General features: G+C 42.8%; 1 protein-coding gene across 4 annotated transcripts in view; it reads left to right on the top strand.

The window, feature by feature from the left end:
- Positions 1–20194, top strand: part of LOC124594915 (nuclear pore complex protein Nup93-like) — a 195837-nt gene that overhangs the window by 163456 nt on the left and 12187 nt on the right. For all 4 annotated transcript variants that reach the window (XM_047133397.1, XM_047133398.1, XM_047133399.1 and 1 more), the window contains one exon: positions 19070–19224. In XM_047133397.1, the coding sequence (XP_046989353.1) occupies positions 19070–19224 (155 nt within the window). The remainder of the gene's footprint in view (positions 1–19069; positions 19225–20194) is intronic.

The raw sequence follows: 20194 nt of genomic DNA, 5'->3' as shown, positions 1-20194 counted from the left end.
CAACTTGTCAATGTATTGTTTAGTGTAATGCAGTGACGGTGATTTAGAAGGAGGGTTTTCTTTTTGAGGCTGTCCAAAAGTTAGTCATTGTGTTGGTTCCCTGCAATTTGTAAGTTTTTTGAAGTATGAGGTTCATTCAAATGAAACCTGGTCATTGTGTCTACCCTTGCCTTACACGTAAGGTAGCAGCACATAACTGCGGGTATGGTGGTGCCATTTATTGGTAGAGAGACACTGATGCGTGCACACCATTTGATGTTGCATAGCGCCAGTGTGGTTTCACATCGAAGAGAAGGTGGTCACACGAGTTATTGTCCACTACTGAACATGCAAGCGAGTAAGCAGGAACAACGAGTAGTGATTCGATTTTTGGCAGCGGAGGGAATTGGAGGCTGTGGAATGTATCGATGGATGAAGGCTATGTACAATGAGTACAGTCTGAGTCATTCAGGTGTTGTGAAATGGTGCAAACGATTCCTTGAGGGGCGCAAGTCGCTGGAAGATAATACTCGTCCTGGACAGGCTGATCATGTCATCACACCAGAAATGACTGCGGAAGCAAATGCTTTAGTCTTGGACAATTGCTGAATCACTGTGGATGAGATCCATCGGTTACTGGGTATTAGCGTGGGCACTGCCCAAACAAAACTGCATCAACACTTGAACTTTCAAAAAAATCTGTGTGCAGTGGGTTCCCCACCTACTGGCCGCCAAACAGTGCAATACTCTCCAAGGATGGAATCGACCAGCTAGCATCGCAATGGGATAAATGTGCCAAAAGTTTTGGCAACTATTATTGAGTCTGTGTACTGTGTTGTTGTTGTTGTTGTTGTTGTTGTTGTGGTCTTCAGTCCTGAGACTTGTTTGATGCAGCTCTCCATGCTACTCTATCCTGTGCAAGCTTCTTCATCTCCCAGTACCTACTGCAACCTACATCCTTCTGAATCTGCTTAGTGTATTCATCTCTTGGTCTCCCTCTATGATTTTTACCCTCCACACTGCCCTCCAATGCTAAATTTGTGATCCCCTGATGCCTCAGAACATGTCCTACCAATCGATCCCTTCTTCTTGTCAAGTTGTGCCACAAACTCCTCTTCTCCCCAATTCTATTCAATACTTCTTCATTAGTTATGTGATCTACCCATCTAATCTTCAGCATTCTTCTGTAGCACCACATTTCGAAAGCTTCTATTCTTTTCTTGTCCAAACTATTTATCGTCCATGTTTCACTTCCATACATGGCTACACTCCATACAAATACTTTCAGAAACGACTTCCTGACACTTAAATCTATACTCGATGTTAACAAATTTCTCTTCTTCAGAAACGCTTTCCTTGCCATTGCCAGTCTACATTTTATATCGTCTCTACTTCAACCATCATCAGTTATTTTGCTCCCCAAATAGCAAAACTCTTTTACTACTTTAAGTGTCTCATCTCCTAATCTATTACCCTCATCATCACCCGACTTAATTCGACTACATTCCATTATCCTTGTTTTGCTTTTGTTGGTTTTCATCTTATATCCTCCCTTCAAGACAATATCCATTCCGTTCAACTGCTCTTCCAAGTCCTTTGCTGTCTCTGACAGAATTGCAATGTCATTGGCGAACCTCAAAGTTTTTATTTCTTCTCCATGGATTTTAATACCTACTCCAAATTTTTCTTTTGTTTCCTTCAGTGCTTGCTCAATATACAGATTGAATAACATCGGGGAGAGCCTACAACCCTGTCTCACTCCCTTGCCAACCACTGCTTCCCTTCCATGCCCCTCGACTCTTATAACTGCCATCTGGTTTCTGTACAAACTGTAAATAACCTTTCGCTCCCTATATTTTACCCCTGCCACCTTCAAAATTTGAAAGAGAGTATTCCAGTCAACAGTGTCAAAAGCTTTCTCTAAGTCTACAAATGCTAGAAACGTAGGTTTACCTTTCCTTAATCTAGCTTCTAAGATAAGCCGTAGGGTCAGTATTGCCTCACGTGTTCCAATATTTCTATGGAATCCAAACTGATCTTCCCCAAGGTCGGCTTCTACTAGTTTTTCCATTCGTCTGTAAAGAATTCGCATTAGTATTTTGCACCTGTGACTTATTAAACTGATAGTTCGGTAATTTTCACATGTGTCAACACGCGCTTTCTTTGGGCTTGGAATTATTATATTCTTCTTGAAGTCTGAGGATATTTCGCCTGTCTCATATATCTTGCTCACCAGATAGTAGAGTTTTGTCAGAACTGGCTCTCCCAAGGACGTCAGTAGTTGTAATGGAATGTTGTCTACTCCCGGGGCCTTGTTTCAGGTCTTTTAGTGCTCTGTCAAACTCTTCACGCAGTATCATATCTCCCATGTCATCTTCATCTACATCCTCTTCCATTTCCATAATATTGTCCTCAAGTACATCGCCCTTGTATAGACCCTCTATATACTCCTTCCACCTTTCTGCTTTCCCTTCTTTTCTTACAACTGGGTTTCCATCTGAGCTCTTGATATTCATACAAGGGGTTCTCTTTTCTCCAAAGGTCTCTTTAATTTTCCTGTAGGCAGTATCTATCTTACCTCTAGTGAGATTAGCCTCTACATCCTTACATTTATCCTCTAGCCATGCCTGCTTAGGCATTTTGCACTTCCTGTTGATCTCATTTTGAGACGTTTGTATTCCTTTTCACCTACTTCATTTACTGCATTTTTGTATTTTCTCCTTTCATCAATTAAATTCAATATTTCTTCATTTACCCAAGTATTTCTACTAGCCCTCGTCTTTTTACCTACTTGATCCTTTGCTACCTTCACTATTTTATCTCTCAAAACTACCCATTCTTCTTCTACTGTATTTCTTTTCCCCATTCCTGTCAATTGTTCCTTAATGCTCTCCCTGAAACTCTGTACAACCTCTGTTTTAGTCAGTTTATCCAGGTCCCATCTCCTTAAATTCCCACCTTTTTGCAGGTTCTTCAATTTTAATCTACAGTTCATAACCAACAGATTGTGGTCAGAGTCCACATCTGCCCCTGGAAATGTCTTACAATTTAAAACCTGGTTCCTAAATCTCTGTCTTACCATTATATAATCTATCTGAAACCTGTCAGTATCTCCAGGCTTCTTCCATGTATACAACCTTCTGTTATGATTCTTGAACCAAGTGTTAGCTATGATCAAGTTGTGCTCTGTGCAAAATTCTACCAGGCGGTTTCCTCTTTCATTTCTTACCCCCAATCCATATTCACCTACTACGTTTCCTTCTCTCCCTTTTCCTACTACCGAATTCCAGTCACCCACGACTATTAAATTTTCGTCTCCCTTCACTATCTGAATAATTTCTTTTATTTCATCATACATTTCGTCAATTTCTTCTTCATCTGCAGAGCTAGTTGGCATATAAACTTTTACTACTGTAGTAGGCGTGGGCTTCGTATCTATCTTGGCCACAATAATGCGTTCACTATGCTGTTTGTAGTAGCTTACCCGCATTTCAATTTTTTTATTCATTATTAAACCTACTCCTGCATTACCCCTATTTGATTTTGTATTTATAACCTTGTATTCATCTGACCAAATGTCTTGTTCCTCCTGCCACCGAACTTCACTAATTCCCACTATATCTAACTTTAACCTATCCATTTCCCTTTTTAAATTTTCTAACCTACCTGCCCGATTAAGGGATCTGACATTCCACGCTCCAATCTGTAGAATGCCAGTTTTCTTTCTCCTGATAACGATGTCCTCTTGAGTAGTCCCTGCCCGGACATCCAAATGGGGGACTATTTTACCTCCGGAATATTTTACCCAAGAGGACGCCATCATCATTAACCATACAGTAAAGCTGCATGCCCTCGGAAAAAATTACAGCTGTAGTTTCCCCTTGCTTTCAACCGTTCGCAGTACCAGCACAGCAAGGCCGTTTTGGTTAGTGTTACAAGGCCAGATCAGTCAATCATCCAGACTGTTGCCCCTGCAACTACTGAAAAGGCTGCAGCCCCTCTTCAGGTACCACGTGTTTGTCTGTATAACTACATTTTTGAATTGATAAAATCTTTACCATTATTTTACATTAGGAACCAGGTTTCATTTCAGTGCCCCTTATATTTTGCTAATAAATCACAGTTGTCTTTGTTGTTGGTAAACAGTTTGTCTGTTGAATGTTTTAAGTGAGGGCTCGCCAGCTTGTACCCTGTTATTTCTTCTTTGAAAACTTTGCAGGAGACCCTAGTGTCGTTCTCTATGAAATTTGTATCTATTTCCTCTAATTTTTTTTTTTTTTGCCATATTTCAGTTTCTTTGTTTGAACAATTTTTTATGTCTTTTTTATGGTATCTGCAAATGTGTTCCAGTCTCTTTCCGTTATCTTCCAAGCTGTTAGTCTACGCCTTATTGCTTTGTTACATATTTTATTCCATTTATGTTTCCCTCTTCTTCATGTTCGTTCTAGTTCTTTCACCATTCCTATCATTGCTCCTCAATTTTCCATCTTCTTTAACTGAAGTTTGACGAATTTTGTGTAAATTCTTTAATTTTGAGGTTTGGTTTTTTTAAGTTTAACTTTAGCTCTGATTTCTGTTAAGAAGTGTGCCTGAATGTATGCGTAGTCCTCTTCTGACCCACTTTTTTATAATTTCTCAGTGGTTTTGTTTGGTTATTGCCACATTTTCCAGTTGATATGAACCTAAATGTGTATTAGGAGAAGACAGGTTTTCTTTCTTTCATTAAATTTATTATAGAACACTTGCACTAATAGCCATTTCGTTTGTTTTAGTTTGTATACCTATTATAACCATGAGCTCATTAATTCAGATCCACTTAAACTTCTTTATTAAGAAGAAAAAAAGTTGAATATACATCAGTAGTGTATTGAGTCACAAGAAACAGTGTTTGATCTCACAGTCTGAACAAAAGTAATATAACACAGCCATGCATTTTGCTCAGTCTGTTACCAAAGCAAGTGGAAAGTCCATTTAGTTTTAACCACAGGAAATATAGTGTTTAAATCACAAAGAATGGTAAATAAGTAATTGTATGAAAGAGTCTAATAACGAATCCATTGTGTTGTGTGTTCTCAAGTATTATTAATCACTCAAGTGTAGAGGGAATCGGAAGGTTATGCCAAAAGTTTTGTGGAGAAATTGAGAATTTTTTTCGTTTACAACTAGCTGAGTATCTCTTGTTGTCTTCGGTGTGTGTTTATTCCAGTTCTATTAGTCCATCTCCTCATCCCCCTATCTGTCCATCTCCTTCTCTCCCCTCTGACCATCTCCTTCTCTCCTCTCTGTCCATCTCCTTCTCTCCCCTCTGTCCATCTCCTCCTTTCCTCTCTGTCCATCTCCTTCTCTCCCCTCTGTCCATCTCCTCCTTTCCCCTCTCTCTGTCCAACTCCTCCTCCCCCATGTCCATTTCCTCTTGCCACCCCACCCCCCCTCTCTACCTCCCCCCCCCCCTTCCCTCCTCCTCCATCTGCTACTACACCCTCTCTCTGTCTCTGTTCATCTCTTCCTTCTCCCTTCTCTCTCCATGTTGCTCGTAACCCTATAGGAGGTTGCTGGTTCTTATCCCCACATTATTTTTTTCCAGATACTAAGTAATATGTGTACCAAGTTTGTTTGAAATCAGTTCAGGGGTTTAGGCTTTGCCCACAAACGCGCATTTGACGCACGCTCCACATATATTCCACACACATTTGTACACTTATTTCACTGCATTTCTAGCAAATTTCACCCTGCAGTTTCATTTCAACGTAGCTCAGTGTTTAAGACTTCATGTTCCCTGAATTTTGTGTTGAAGGTGATATAATTTTGCATGTACATCCAGTGGTATATGTGGATACTTTCTGCGAAATGTGTTGCGAATAGAGTTAGTAGTAAAGAAGTAACAAATTAGAAGGTCATGCCTGACACAGAAGTTTTACTACGTGAACAACAAGAATGTAGCTGTGGTAACCCACTTGGGTACCTCATAGACTTTGGGTTCCTCATCACACGACTGGCACATATGATGTGAAACTCACTCCACATCTACTATTGCGAAGTGTTGCCGCCAGGGAGAGACATTGTGACTGAGTGACAGCTGCACAGGTGCCTCCCAGCACCACCTACAACATGCCATCTACATGTGCGATTGCCACCCAACTCTGCTCCTCCTCATTGTGCAGTTTACTACCCTAGCTAGAACTGTGCTGTATCTGTCTTGCAATGTGCTATGCCATACATTGTATCCATTATGAATTACTGTCCAGTGAGATCGTTAAATATAATTTTTCTGGAGTGTCGTCTTGTGTTTTTATGTTGTGCAAAGTCTTGCAGAGGTATGAAAGTAATGTAAAGTTTGTTGCAAGTCACTAAGTGCTCTTATTCTCAAATACTGGATGAATATAGTCTGGGTATTTGCACATTATGAGCTGCGATACTTTATCAGCCCCATCCCTACACCTTTCCCCCCTGTGGGTCTGGGGGTTAGAATAGACCCAAGGTATTCCTGCCTGTCGTAAGAGGCAACTAAAAGGAGTCTCAGTTTTCAGCCCTACGAGTTCAGGTCCCATTCTATGGTTTGACCTGCCACTTTCAAAATTCTACAGAAGTGTGGGCCATATGCCTGCCACTTTCAAAATTCTACAGAAGTGTGGGCCATATGGGGAAGGACGCCTTACATGATGCACGAGTGCCGTAAGATTCGATCTCCTGAATCTCTTGTCATGGCTTCGCATCTCCACTCGCAATTCAACTATTTGAGTAAGGACACTTTCCGGGGTATGTGATCTTCTTCTGTTGTCTCGTATCCTCTTTCGCCCCCGTGACAATATTGGATTTCTCTGCACCCAATATCCAGCACGGTAGCCAGTCCGTTGTGGTGGGGCTATCATGTACCCGTGACCACACAGGGATCGCACTACTGTTGCCTGAGCTGTTAACTCCCCACATATGCCAAGGAGTAGATGCCTGTCTTCCTGGGGCATCAGGACTCCCAGCAGTGGCCATAATGCCAGTTGGCCTTTGCTGTGGCTAGGTGGCACCTGTGGGGAGAGCCCCTGATCGGAGTGGGTGGCATCAGGGTGGATGACCCGCAATGAAGCGGACTAAGTCATCTCTTGCTGGTGACCGTATGGCACCCGCAGTCTCTAAGAAGGGCAAGACAGAATACAATGCTGACAGGTATGAGCCTAAATCGTTTCCCTTCCTTGTTACACCATGAGAGGAACATAGAGCTACAGAATGGAGGGAGCAATATTTGCCTTGGTTGTTAGTGTGTAACAGAACTGTTGGGAACTCTTTCCTACTGACGAAGCTGTAATTTTTCATTGAACACCTTGAGGATAAGTTCGGAGAAGTGACAGTGCTGTCAAAGGTGGGAAACGGCACAGTCTTGATTCAGACAGCATCCCCAGCCGAGTCCCAAGCAATACTCGTCTGTGACAAGCTGGGTGATATTCCTGTTTCCGTCACTCCCCATAAAAGCCTCAATATGGTCCAGGAGATTACTTTCCATTGTGACCTACTCTTGCAGTCTGACGATGAGCTCAGTGCCAATTCAGAATGGTGGGGTATTCATTTCATCCAGCACGTTTGAAGGGGACCCAAAGACAACAGGGCTGCTACTGGTGCCTTCGTCTTGGCCTTTGAGGGTGATTCATTGCCTGAAAAGGTCAAGGTGATGGTTTACCGTTGTGACATTAAACCATACGTCCCTCCCCCTGTGCAGTGCTTTAAGTGCTGGAAGTTTGGGCACATGTCTTCCCACTGCACTTCCAGCGCCACATGTTGAGACTGCGGACGTCCACTGCACCCAGATACTCCATGTGCGCCACCTCCCACTTGCATCAACTGTGGCGAGCACCACTCCCCTGCTTGCCAGACTGCCCAGTACTCCAAAAGGAGCAGAAAATGATGTAGTCCAAGACCCTGGACCAGTTGACTTACAGAGACTAAACGTAAATTCGAAAGATTGCACCCCATTCGGTTGACATCGACATACGCTGCAGCTACATCACCATCACCATCGCCGTCCCAAGTGCCAGTGGTTCCTCACTCTGTGCCACGAACACTGGGCACTCCGGGCCACCAGAATACATCCACCCCCTTGGTGGTAGGGGGCAAATCTTCCTCCGTTGCTCCCAAAGCACCTACTTCGGGAGCAAGGCCCCCCAAACACAGGGGACATCAGTCCCCTCCCCCCTACCAGAGAAGCAACAGCCTCCTCCGGCTCCTCTCTTGCGGAAGGGATCCCTTAGGGCCCTCTCTTTCAAGGTCTCCACTAATGCCATGGCGAACACTTGCCAGTGACTCAAGGAGCCAAAAACTGCCAGACGAAGAGTGTCACGGTCTTCCTCCGTGCCTGATGCTGCTTTGGAGAAATCTTCCCAGAAGCCTCTAAAGAGAAGCGAGAGAGAAAGCAAACTAAGAAGTCCGCTAAGAAACAGGACCCTCTGGTGGCTCCAACATCACCACTCCCTGTCAATTCTGCATCTGAGGATGCAGTGGAGATCTTAGCATCTCCTGTGGACCTGGATCTCACTGATGCCTCATCCACCATAGAAGTGGTTACAAATACTCAGTTAGAGGCAGCAGGTGATCCTGAGGCATAACCTGCCTCCTTGCGCACTTCATGCCTTCCCAGCCTTATGATAACATCATCCTCCAGTGAAATTGCAGCGGTTTTTTCCACCACCTGGCTGAGCTACAGCAGCTGTTAAGCTTTACACCTGCTTTCTGCATTGTCCTCCAGGAAACCTGGTTCCCGGCAATGCGGACCCCTGCCCTCCATGGCTACAGGAGATATTACAGGAACTGTAGCAACTGTAATCGAGTGTCAGGTGGAGTTTGTGTCTATGTCCTGAACTCAGTATGCAATGAACCAGTGCCCCTTCAAACCCCTCTTGAAGCTGTGGCTGTCAGGATAAGGCCGACACAGGAAATCACTGTCTGCAACGTATATCTTCCCCCAGATAGTGCAGTACCCCCGAATGCACTGGCTGCACTGATTGATCAACTCCCTAAACCTTTCCTACTTTTGGGAGATTTTAACACACTCTTGTGGGGTGGCCGAAGCAGAGATGTCGAAACTACTGGGGCCACCACACTTTTCAGTGTGGCACATGGCACATATTCAGCCATTGATCTCTCGGTTTGCAGTCCTGGCCTTCTCCCATCTATCTACTGGAGAGCATGTGACAACCTGTGTGGTAGTGACTACTTCTGCATCTTCCTGTCACTGCCCTGGCATCAGGCCCACAGACGCCTGCCCAGATGGGCTTTAAACAAGGCGGACTGGGAAACTTTCACCTCAGCTGTCACTGTTGAATCTCCCTCACAAAGTAACATCGATGTGGTGGTTGAGCAGGTAACTACAATGATCGTTTCTGCAGTGGGAAACGCGATCTCTCGTTCTCTAGGGTGCCCCCTGCGAAAGACAGTCCCTTGATGGTTGCCAGAAGTCGCTGAGGCATAAGCGGCATCCTCCCTGGAGCACCTTATAGCTTTTAAATGGCTCCGTGCCTGCATTCATCATCTTATCAAAAGGCTGAAACAGCAGTGTTGGGAGAGGTACGTGTCGACCACTGGGTGCGGTACGTCACCTTCCCAAGTCTGGGCAAGGATGAAACAAGCTTTTGGGTACCACACCCCAACAGGTGTTCCTGCTGTTAACATAAATGGCGTGTTATGTACCGATGCAAACCCGATTGCCGAGTACTTTACTGAGCACTATGCTCACGCCTCTGCATCGGTGAATTACCCCCCAGCCTTTTGCACACTCAAACGGCGGATGAAAGAGTCCTCTCATTCATTACACGCCATAGTGAATCCTGTAACGCCCCATTTACAGAGTGGAAGCTCCTCAGTGCCCTTGCACATTGCCCCGACACAGCTGCTGGGCCTGATCGGATTCACAGTCAGATGATTGAACATCTCTCGTGTGACTACAAGCAACATCTCCTCGTGATCTTCAATCGGATCTGGAGCGATGGCATCTTTCCATCGCACTGGCAGGAGAGCACCATCATACCAGTCCTCAAACCCAGCAAAAACCTGCTTGATGTGGATAAACATCGGCCCATCAGCCCAACGAACATTGTTTCTAAGCTGCTGGAACATACGGTGTGTCGGCGGTTGGGTTGGGTCCTGGAGTCACATGGCCTACTGGCTCCATGCCAGGGCGGCTTCCGCCTGGGTCGCTCTACCACTGATAATCTTATGTTCCTCGAGGCTGCCATCCGAACAGCCTTTTCCAGGCGCCAACACCTTGTTACCGTCTTTTTTGATTTACGAAAAGCGTATGACGCCCCTTGGCGACATCATATCCTTGGCACATTATACGAGTTGGGTATCGGAGGCCCGCTCCTGATTTTTTATCCAGAATTTCCTGTCGCTTCATAATTTCCATGTCCAAGTCGGTGCCTCCCATAGGTCCCCCATATCCAGGAGAATGGGATGCCACAGGGCTCTGTATTGAGTGTATCTCTATTTTTAGTGGCCATTAATGGTCTAGCAGCCGCTGTAGGGCTGTCCGTCTCACCCTCTCTGTATGCAGACGACTTCTGCATTTCATACTGCTAAACCAGTACTGGTGTTGCTGAGCGGCACCTACAGGGAGCCATCCACAAGGCGCAGTCATGGGCTCTAGCCCACGATTTTCAGTTTTAGGCCGCAAAGTCATGTGTTATGCACTTCTGTCGGCATCGTACCGTTCATCCGGAACCAGAACTTTACCTTAGTGATGACCTCCTCACTGTAGTGGCGATTTTTAGGACTGGTTTTCGACACCCGATTGACTGGGCTGCCTCACCTTCGTCAGCTTAAGCGGAAGTGCTGACATCATCTCAATGCTCTCTGCTGCCTAAGCAACGCCAACTGGGGTGCAGATAGCTCTACGCTGTTCAGCTATACAGAGCCCTTGTTCAATCCTGCCTTGACTATGGGTGTCTGGTTTATGGTTCGGTAGCGCCCTCAGTGTTGCGTTTACTTGACCCAGTGCACCACTGTGGCATTCAACTAGCGACGGGAGTTTTTTGGGACGAGTCCAGTGACCAGTGTCCTTGCGAAGGGTGGAGTTCCTCCATTGCAGGTCAGGCGTGCACAACTGCTCGCCATTGCACACGTTTGTAGTTCTCCTGTGCATCCGAATTACAGTCTCCTTTTCTCATCCACAGCGGTTCATCTCCCACATCGGCGGCCTAGGTCAGGGCTTACAATTGCAGTTTACATCTGATCTTTTCTATCTGAACTAAAGTCCTTGCGTTTACCACCTGTACTCAAGGTCCAATTGCATACACCTCCATGGTGTACACCTAGGCCACGGCTTCGCCTGGACCTTTCACATGGCCCAAAGGACTCAGTTCACCTCGCGGCTCTCCGCTTTCACTTCACATCTCGATTCTTGACATGTACCGAGGCCATGAAGTGATTTACACCAACAGCTCGATTGCTGATGGTCACGTCGGCTTCGCGTATGTCCGTGGAGGACATGTGGAACAGCATTCCTTGCCCAATGGCTGCAGTGTTTTCACTGCAGAGCTGGTGGCTATATCTCGTGCTCTTGAGCACATCCGTTCATGCTCTGATGAGTTGTTTCTTCTGTGTACTGACATCTTGAGCAGCCTACAAGCTATTGACCAGTGCTATCCTCGTCATCCTTTGGTAGCAACCATCCAGGAGTCCATCTGTGCCCTGGAACGGTCCGGTATTTCAGTGGTGTTTGTGTGGACCCCAGGATACATCGGAATCCAAGGCAATGAACTTGCTGACAGGCTACACAGAAACTGCCTATGGAGATCGACATTCCAATAACTGACCTGCATTCATTTTTACGTCACCAGGTTTTTCAGCTTTGGGAGACGGAATGGCAGTCTCAATACGAACAACAAACTGCATGTCATTAAGGAGATTACGAATGTGTGGCAGTCCTCCATGCGGGCCTCTCGCAGGGACTCTGTGGCTCTCTGCCGGCTCCACACTGGCCATGCTTGGGCGACCATGGCTACGTCCTGCGCCCTGAAGAACTGCCTTAGTGTCGATGTGGTGCCCGGTTGACAGTGGCCCATATTCTGGTGTCCTCTCCCACTTTGACTGCCCTGAGACGAAATCTTCAGTTACTGGACTCGTTGCTGCTAATTTTATCTGACAATGCGTCAGCAGCTGATTTAGTTTCAAATTTTATTCGTGAGGGTGGGTTTTATCATTTGATCTAAATTTTAGCGCATGTCCTTTGTCCCTCAGTGTCCTCCACCCTAGTGCTTTTAGGGTGGAGGTTTTAATGTGTTGCAGAATGGCTGGCTTCTCCTTTTTATTCGATGGTCAGCCAACCATGGTAATCTGTTATGTCGTTTTAATCTCTTTTACCTGTTTCTTGCATTTCTGCGATTTTCTTCTCCCCTTTATTCCATTTTTTTGTGCCATTCCGTCATTCTTGTGGTTTTTCCTTTCTCTCCATTCTGTGTTGTGAGTCTTGCTTGTTTTATTCTCACCCTTGTGGCATTGTTTTATTCGGAACAAGGGACCGATGACCTGGCTGTTTGATCCCTTTCCCCCTCTTTTAAACAAACCAACCAACCCTACACCTTTAAGAGGGAGGGGATTCTTGCCCCAACAGAGTTTCTTTCCAGACAGTAACAGATCTGTGTACTGAGTTCAAATCGATCCAGTGTTTTAGGAGATGATGTGGAACACACACACACACACACACACACACACACACACACACACACACACACACACACACACACATCCTCTTTTATAATATGTATATAATTGTTATTACTTTTCTAAATACACTCCACAACCACTTACACATCTTTCCTTCCTTTGAAACCATTTTGAAAATGTCTGTCAAAGTTTCTTTAGAGAAACCACTTGGATCACTGTTGTATGCCCCATTAGCCTCTTCATCAGATGAAAAATGCTGCCCATGAATTTTTTCCCCCTCATCTTTGGGAACAGGAAGAAGTCAAACGTGTCAGGTCAGGTGACTAAGGTCGGTGCAGTAACACTCGCATTTTTTCTTCTACAATAAGTCCATTGTTCCGGCAGCCATGTGTGCTGAGGCTCCGTTTTAATGCAGAAGAAGGTGCCCACTCATTAACTTTGTGTGCTGTGACCTCCATGTGGTGAGATCTTTCAGCTGACATTGTCACATGCCTCTTATCATTGAGTATCCAAGGTGAGATGACCTATCTTGGTGAAGGAAGTGGCCACCAATCTTCTTCTCATTGCTTCTTCTTCACTTCTGTGAAATTTTATGGATGGTTCATCATCTGGAAAGTACTTTACTCTTCATTTCGGGGTCATAATGGTTCACTCACATTTTGTCAGCTGTGGCAATAAGGTAAGTCATTGTACTGCCTTCATCGAATTTTTCAAACATAAAATGATGCCACTCAGTTCTTAAGTGTTTTTGGGCTTCTATCGGGGAATGTGGCACTCAGCAGGCACATCTCTTGGTTTGCCTAAATGGTCACGAACGATGGTCTCCGCCATGTTTCATCCAGTATTTAAGGTGACTTCAGTGTTACGGAATGTTAGATGACGATCGTTTCCATCGTTTTCTGGAGTCATTACCATTGCTGGGTGACGACGACGAGGTTAATTGTCAACAGACTTCTACCCCCTGGAAAATTCGAAAAACCACTTTCTAATGGTGGTCCTGGAAGACGCAGACTCGCCAAAAACATAAACCAGAGAAAATTGGCTTTCTTCTGTTTTTAACTTATTTTTATAGTCGTACACTGTGACTCAGCGTTGCCTGCATCTTCACTCACCATTCACAGCAAGTTTTGAAATCTAGTGATGGGGAACTGCTGCACACAAGTTCCAAGATCTGAAAGCTGTGCTAATTCAAACTGAAATAATTCCATTGTTGTCAGACTTCTGGTTTAAGAGCTGCTGAAAATATCTGGCACAGTGCTAGCATAAGATTTTAAACAGAGCTAAAGGATTTAGCACCCCCATTGTTCAGTCATTGCAAGAGTATCAGGGAAATTCTGGACTAACTAAAGCGAGAAATGTTGCAAGAAAGATGTGAAACAGCGTAGAAAACACAATTTCAAAATTTTGAGATCTCGCATTATAAGTCAAGAACCATTTCACTTTCTCCTTTAGATTTGTATTCAAATAAGAGAAATTTTGGGCCTATGCAACCATTCCTAGCATCCCATTTGTAAATGGAACAGGAATTAAAAAAAAAAATTCTAATTCCTGCACCCTCTGCGAATCACTGTATGAGAACATGTAGAGCGAAATTATTGTAGATATGGAGTTAAAAGTGAATAATAACTATCTACCCACTGACAACTGAGCTAAGCTGCCCTACTTATGTAATGCCATCATGTATACATCCATTGAGTGACACCGAAAATATAATTATGTCGTACTGGTGTTTTTTCCTTGTATGTCAATTTGTGTCTGTAATTCTTTTAGTTGATTCAAGTTATCCCTTACTACATAAAATAATCTGTGACTTCAAATAACAATTATTATTTCTAATAGAAATTGCAGTTGTTATTTAATGTCATCAAGATTTTTTAAATAGTAAGGGATCACTTTCTAAAGGACATGCAACTCTGCTGTAGGGTTAAATGATGACGATGTCCTCTTGGGTAAAATATTCTGGAGGTAAAATAGACCCCCCCCCCCCCCCCATTCACATCTTCAGGTGGGGACTACTCAGGAGGATGTCATCATCAGGAAAAACAAAACTAACATTCTACGGATCAGAATGTGGAATGTTAGATCCCATAACAGGACAGGTAGGTTAGAAAATTTAAAAGGGGAGATGGATGGGTTTGAAGTTGGATACAATGGGAATCGGTGAAGTTCGGTGGCAGGAGGAACGATTGTGATGGGGGACTGGAATTCGATAGTAGGAAAAGAAAGAGAAGGAAAAATATTAGGTTAATATGGACTGGGGGGAAAGGAATGAAATACGAAGCTGCCTTGTAGAATTCTGCACAGAGCATGATTTATAATTAAATTATGCTAACACTTGGTTTAAGAATCATAAAAGGAGGGTGCATATGTGGAAGAGACCTGAAGATACTGGAAGGATTCAGATTGATTATGTAATGGTTAGACAAAGATTTAGGCACCAGATTTTAAACTGTTAAAACATTTCCAGGGGTAGGTGTGGACTCTGACACAATTTATCAGTTATGAATTGTAGATTAAAACTGAAGAAACTGGGTAAAAAGGCAGGAAATTCAGGTGCCAGGACCAAGATAAGTTGAAAGAACAAGAGGTTGTTGAGAGCTTCACAGGGAGCATTGGGCAGTGATTGACTAGAACAGGGGAATGGAATACAGTAGAAGACGAATGGGTAGCTTTAAGATATGAAATAGTGCAGGTAGCAGAGGATCACATAACTAAAAAGGCAATAGTAGAAATCCTTGGATAACACAAGAGATGCTGAATTGAATTGAAAATTTAAAAACGCATCAAAGGTAGCAGGTGAAAGGGAATACTGACATTTAACAAACAAGATGGCAAAGCAGGGATGGTTAGAGGACAACTAGGGGAAAGATAGATACAAGCCTACAGGAAAATTAAAGAGGCCTTTGGGAAAAAGAGAAGCAGCAGTATGAATATCAAGAGCTCAGATGGTAAACCAGTCCTAAGCGAAGAAGGGAAAAGTGGAAGGAATATATAGAGGACTTATACATGGGAGACAAACTTGAAAGAAATATTATGGAATGTAAAGTGGACATAGATGAAGATAGATAGATATCAATATAATAGAAGGAAACATTCCACGTGGGAAAAATTATATATAAAATCAAAGATGAGGTGACTTACCGAACGAAAGCGCTGGCAGGTCGATAGACACACAAAGAAACACAAACATACACACAAAATTCAAGCTTTCGCAACAAACTGTTGCCTCATCAGGAAAGAGGGAAGGAGAGGGGAAGACGAAAGGAAGTGGGTTTTAAGGGAGAGGGTAAGGAGTCATTCCAATGCCGGGAGCGGAAAGACTTACCTTAGGGGGAAAAAAGGACAGGTGTACACTCGCACACACGCACATATCCATCCACACATACAGACACAAGCAGACATATTTAAAGACGTGTGACTAGGGCCTCCCATCAGATAGACTGTTCACCGGGTGCAAGTCTTTCAATTTGACGCCATTTTGGCGACTTGCGCGGTGATGGGGATGAAATGATGATGATTAGGACAACACAACACCCATTCACTGAGCAGGGAAAATCTCCGACCCAGCTGGGAATCAAACCCGGGCCTTTAGAATTGACATTCTGTCGCACTGACCACTCAGCTACTGGGGGCGGACATAGATGAAGATAAGATGGTAGATACAATACTGCAAGAAGAAATTGACAGAGCTCTGAAAGATATATGTCAAAACAAGGCCCCAGGAGAAGACGATAGTCTGTCAGAACTAGTGATAGCCTTGGGGGAGCCAGCCACAATAGAACTCTCCCATCTGGTATGCAAGATGCATGAGCCAGGCGAAATACTCTTCAGATTTCGAGGAGAATATAGCAATTCCAATTCCAAAGAAACCAATGGCAGACAGATATGATGATTATGGAAATCCGTTTAGTAAGTCATGGATGCAAAATATTAACATGAATTCTTTACAAAAGAATGAAAAAACTGGCAGAAGCAGATCTTCGGAAGATCAGTTTGTATTCTGGATAAGTGTAGGAACACAAAAGGAAGTACTGACCCTATGACTTACCTTAGGAAATAGGTTAAGGAAAGGCAAACCTACGTTTATAGTATTTGCAGACTTAGGGAAAGCTTTTGACAATATTGACTGGAATGCTCTCTTTGAAATTCTGAGAGTAGCAGGGGTAAAATACAGGGAGCAAAAGGCTATTTACAACTTGTACAGAAACCAGATTGCAGTTAGAATAGTCGAGGGGCATGAAAGAGAGGCAGTGACAGATTGCAGTTAGAATAGTCGAGGGGCATGAAAGAGAGGCAGTGATTGAAAAGGGAGTGAGACAGGGTTGCAGCCTATCCCTGATGTTATTCAGTATGTACAGTGAACAAGCAGTTAAGGAAACTGAAGAAGAATTTGGAGTAGGAATTAAAGTTCAGGAAGAATAAATAGAAACTTTGACATTTATCGATGAAGTGTAATTCTTCAAAGAGCAGTTAAACAGAAAGGACAGTGTCTTTAAAGGCAGATAAAAGATGAACATCAACAAAAGCAGAATGAGGTTAATAGAATGTAATGAAATTAAATCAGTTGATAGTAAAGAATCAGATTAGGAAGTGAGACAGTTAAAGCAGTATATGAGTTTTGGTATTAGAAATAACTGATGATGGCTGAAGTAGAAAGGATGCAAAATGTAGACTGGCCAATGGCAAGAAAAGCATTTCTGAAGAAGAGAAATGTGTTAACGACGAATCTAGATTTGTCTGGAGTGTAGCCATGTATGTAAGTGAAACACGGATGATAAACAGTTTACATAAAAAGAGCATGGAAGCTTCTGAAATGTGGTGCTACTGAAGAATACTGAAGGTTAGATGGGGTGAAAAGAAATTTGTGCCGCAACATGACTGGAAGAAGGGATTGATTGATAGGACACATTCTGGGGCATCAAGGGATGACCAGTTTAGTATTGGAGCGTGTGTGTGTAAATGTCATAGAGGGAGACCAACAGACGAATACAGTAAGCAGATTCAGAAAGATATAGGATGCAGTAGTTATTCAAAGATGATGAGACTTGCCAGGATATAATAGCACGGAGAGCTGCATCGAACCAGTCTTCGGACTGAAGACCACAACAACAATAGAAGTTGCACTTTCTGGTGACTCCTTCTACCACATCACCTCTGCAGTTTTGGGGCACAAGTTTTGTGTCACTGAAGAAAAATGAGCCCTTTCATTTTGTTTGTTAGTACCGTATGATTGCTGATAATTAAATACTGTGCAGTGTGTGGCTAACATAAAACAGCTAAACAACTGTTTGAGTGCTGGATCATTCTCATTTTTTGTGTGTTAAATGATGATGATGATGATGATGATGATTATGATTATGATTCATACTGTATGCCTGGAAGGAATGAACACCTGTTGGGACGAAATAGACTTGGTTTCAACATTGAAAGTTTTACAAACTCTCGGGCATTTTTACATGTCAGATAATACTTTTACAATAATAAACCATTTCAGTTGCTACTAGTGACGGAAGTCCTTATTGCATTTTAACAAACAAGTGAGTGATCACCTAAGCTACAGGCCGGCCGGTGTGGGCGAGCGGTTCTAGGCGCTTCAGTCTGGAACCACGCGACCACTACGGTTGCAGGTTCGAATCCTGCTTCGGGCATGGATGTGTGTGATGTCCTTAGGTTAGTTAGGTTTAAGTAGTTCTGAGTTCTATGGGATTGATGACCTCAGATGTTAAGTCCCATAGTGCTCAGAGCCATTTGAACCTAAGCTACATTTGGATTGTATACATATCTGTGAACTGTCACTGTAGGTGCAGACCATTTTTAGACTCTGCATGCCTATTTGCTATTTTACAGGCCTGTTATGCAATCCACATGCAGCCTAAGTTACCTTTGTATCATTCATGTATCATGCACACTGTACGACACAGCATAATGAATATTAGTTTGAAGGGTTAGCAACAGTGGAGCTGTGGTAGATACGTCTATGACAAAGGGAGAGTAAGTATGTGGACTGTTAAATAAATTCTTCCCATAAAATCTTAAAGTGTTGCTGTATGTATGGAACCCAACTGATGCAAGCAAAAGATTTCTACGAAATCCCTTCCTATTGTATTGTACATAGTAAGTTTTAAGTGAGAATTTTGTGTTAATTGATAAAATCTTACTTTGAGTAGAATCAATCTAAAAGTTGTGTTTTCGTGGTATTTTCATAATGTTGTACTTGTTAAAGGTGATCATACTTGGGTACCTAGTAGTAGTGACGTGTTACAAATGGCAAGGTTTTGGACAGGATTGTACATCATGAACTATGACATAAAGAAGTGTGTACTCTGGTACTTAGTTGAATGTTAGAAATTTTTTGGTAATACCCCATGTTAAAGAATTGCTTACTGTTTATGTAAACTTTTTGTTTAAGGACACAATCTAAATAAATGCTGTATGTCACCTGTTTCAGACTATATCACGGTCAAAATTGATTCCATTGAGCATTGAAGAAGTGGAAGAACGAGTTACGGCCTTCAAACGTCTAGGAGATGAGATCAGTCGAACCATACCAAATGTGCTCTTGGCAACAATGAATATCTTACACAGCTTATACATCAAAGCAAAGTATGTTCAGAGTTATTATACCCTTAGTAGTTACGCTGGTACCAATTTAGTATAATATTTTCATTTGATTCTTCCATTAAGTAATTACTAGAAATCAGTGCCATTGCTCCCTTGGTGTAGTAATAGAACTGATTTACACAATCATAGTTATCCTTTAGAATCCAGTGAATTACTCTTTTTGTGGTAGGTACTGTCTTGACACTGAATGTAATTTTACACTTTGCATACAAGCATAAGAGTATTATTGATAAAAGTAGTTAAATTATGTCCACAGTTGAACACTCAAGTCATTTGATATTTTGTTTACTTTCACATACAATGACTTGAAGTAAGAATCAACTAGCTGTATAACTGAAATATAGTGTAGTGAATAATTACAATGACAAAAGTTTAAAATTATGGTTTGTGAACTAAATACATTCTATAAGTGTACTGTAGATTCATAGTGAAAAATGTAATCAGTGTTCTTGCACCATCTGAACTACTTCTAGGAATGTGCAATAGTTAAATGACCAAGTATGATAATCTCCAATACAAAAAACGAATCCCCAGAAGCAGTAGTGTATCATTAGGTTCTGAAATAAAAAAAAAATCTTGCTATTTTTCTCACTGTTTTAGTTTCTTTTATCAAGCGACTACAGTATAGGGTGTATCAAAAAGAATCATCTGATTTGGCACATCTATATTTCTGAAACTAATAAACATATACAACAAATTTTGTTTTTGCTGAACAGAAAACTCGAAAAGTTTTTGTTCTATCTTTTCATAGGTGTTCGAAATGCCCCCCTTGAGGTGCACGGCACATGTCAGTGCGGAATTCAGACTATCCCCACACTGCAGCGAGCATGTCTTGAGTTACAGCTTCCACAGCTGCTGTTCTGTGATGTCTCAGTTCATTCATTGTTGTTGGTAATAGAGGCACATAAACAGGGTCTTTTTATAAACACCCACAAGAAATAATCACATAGAA

The sequence above is a fragment of the Schistocerca americana genome, chromosome 2 (assembly GCF_021461395.2).
Source record: "Schistocerca americana isolate TAMUIC-IGC-003095 chromosome 2, iqSchAmer2.1, whole genome shotgun sequence".
NCBI lineage: Eukaryota > Metazoa > Arthropoda > Insecta > Orthoptera > Acrididae > Schistocerca > Schistocerca americana.
The sequence above is the reverse complement of the archived record's forward strand: the minus strand, read 5'-3'. Positions and strand labels throughout refer to the sequence as shown.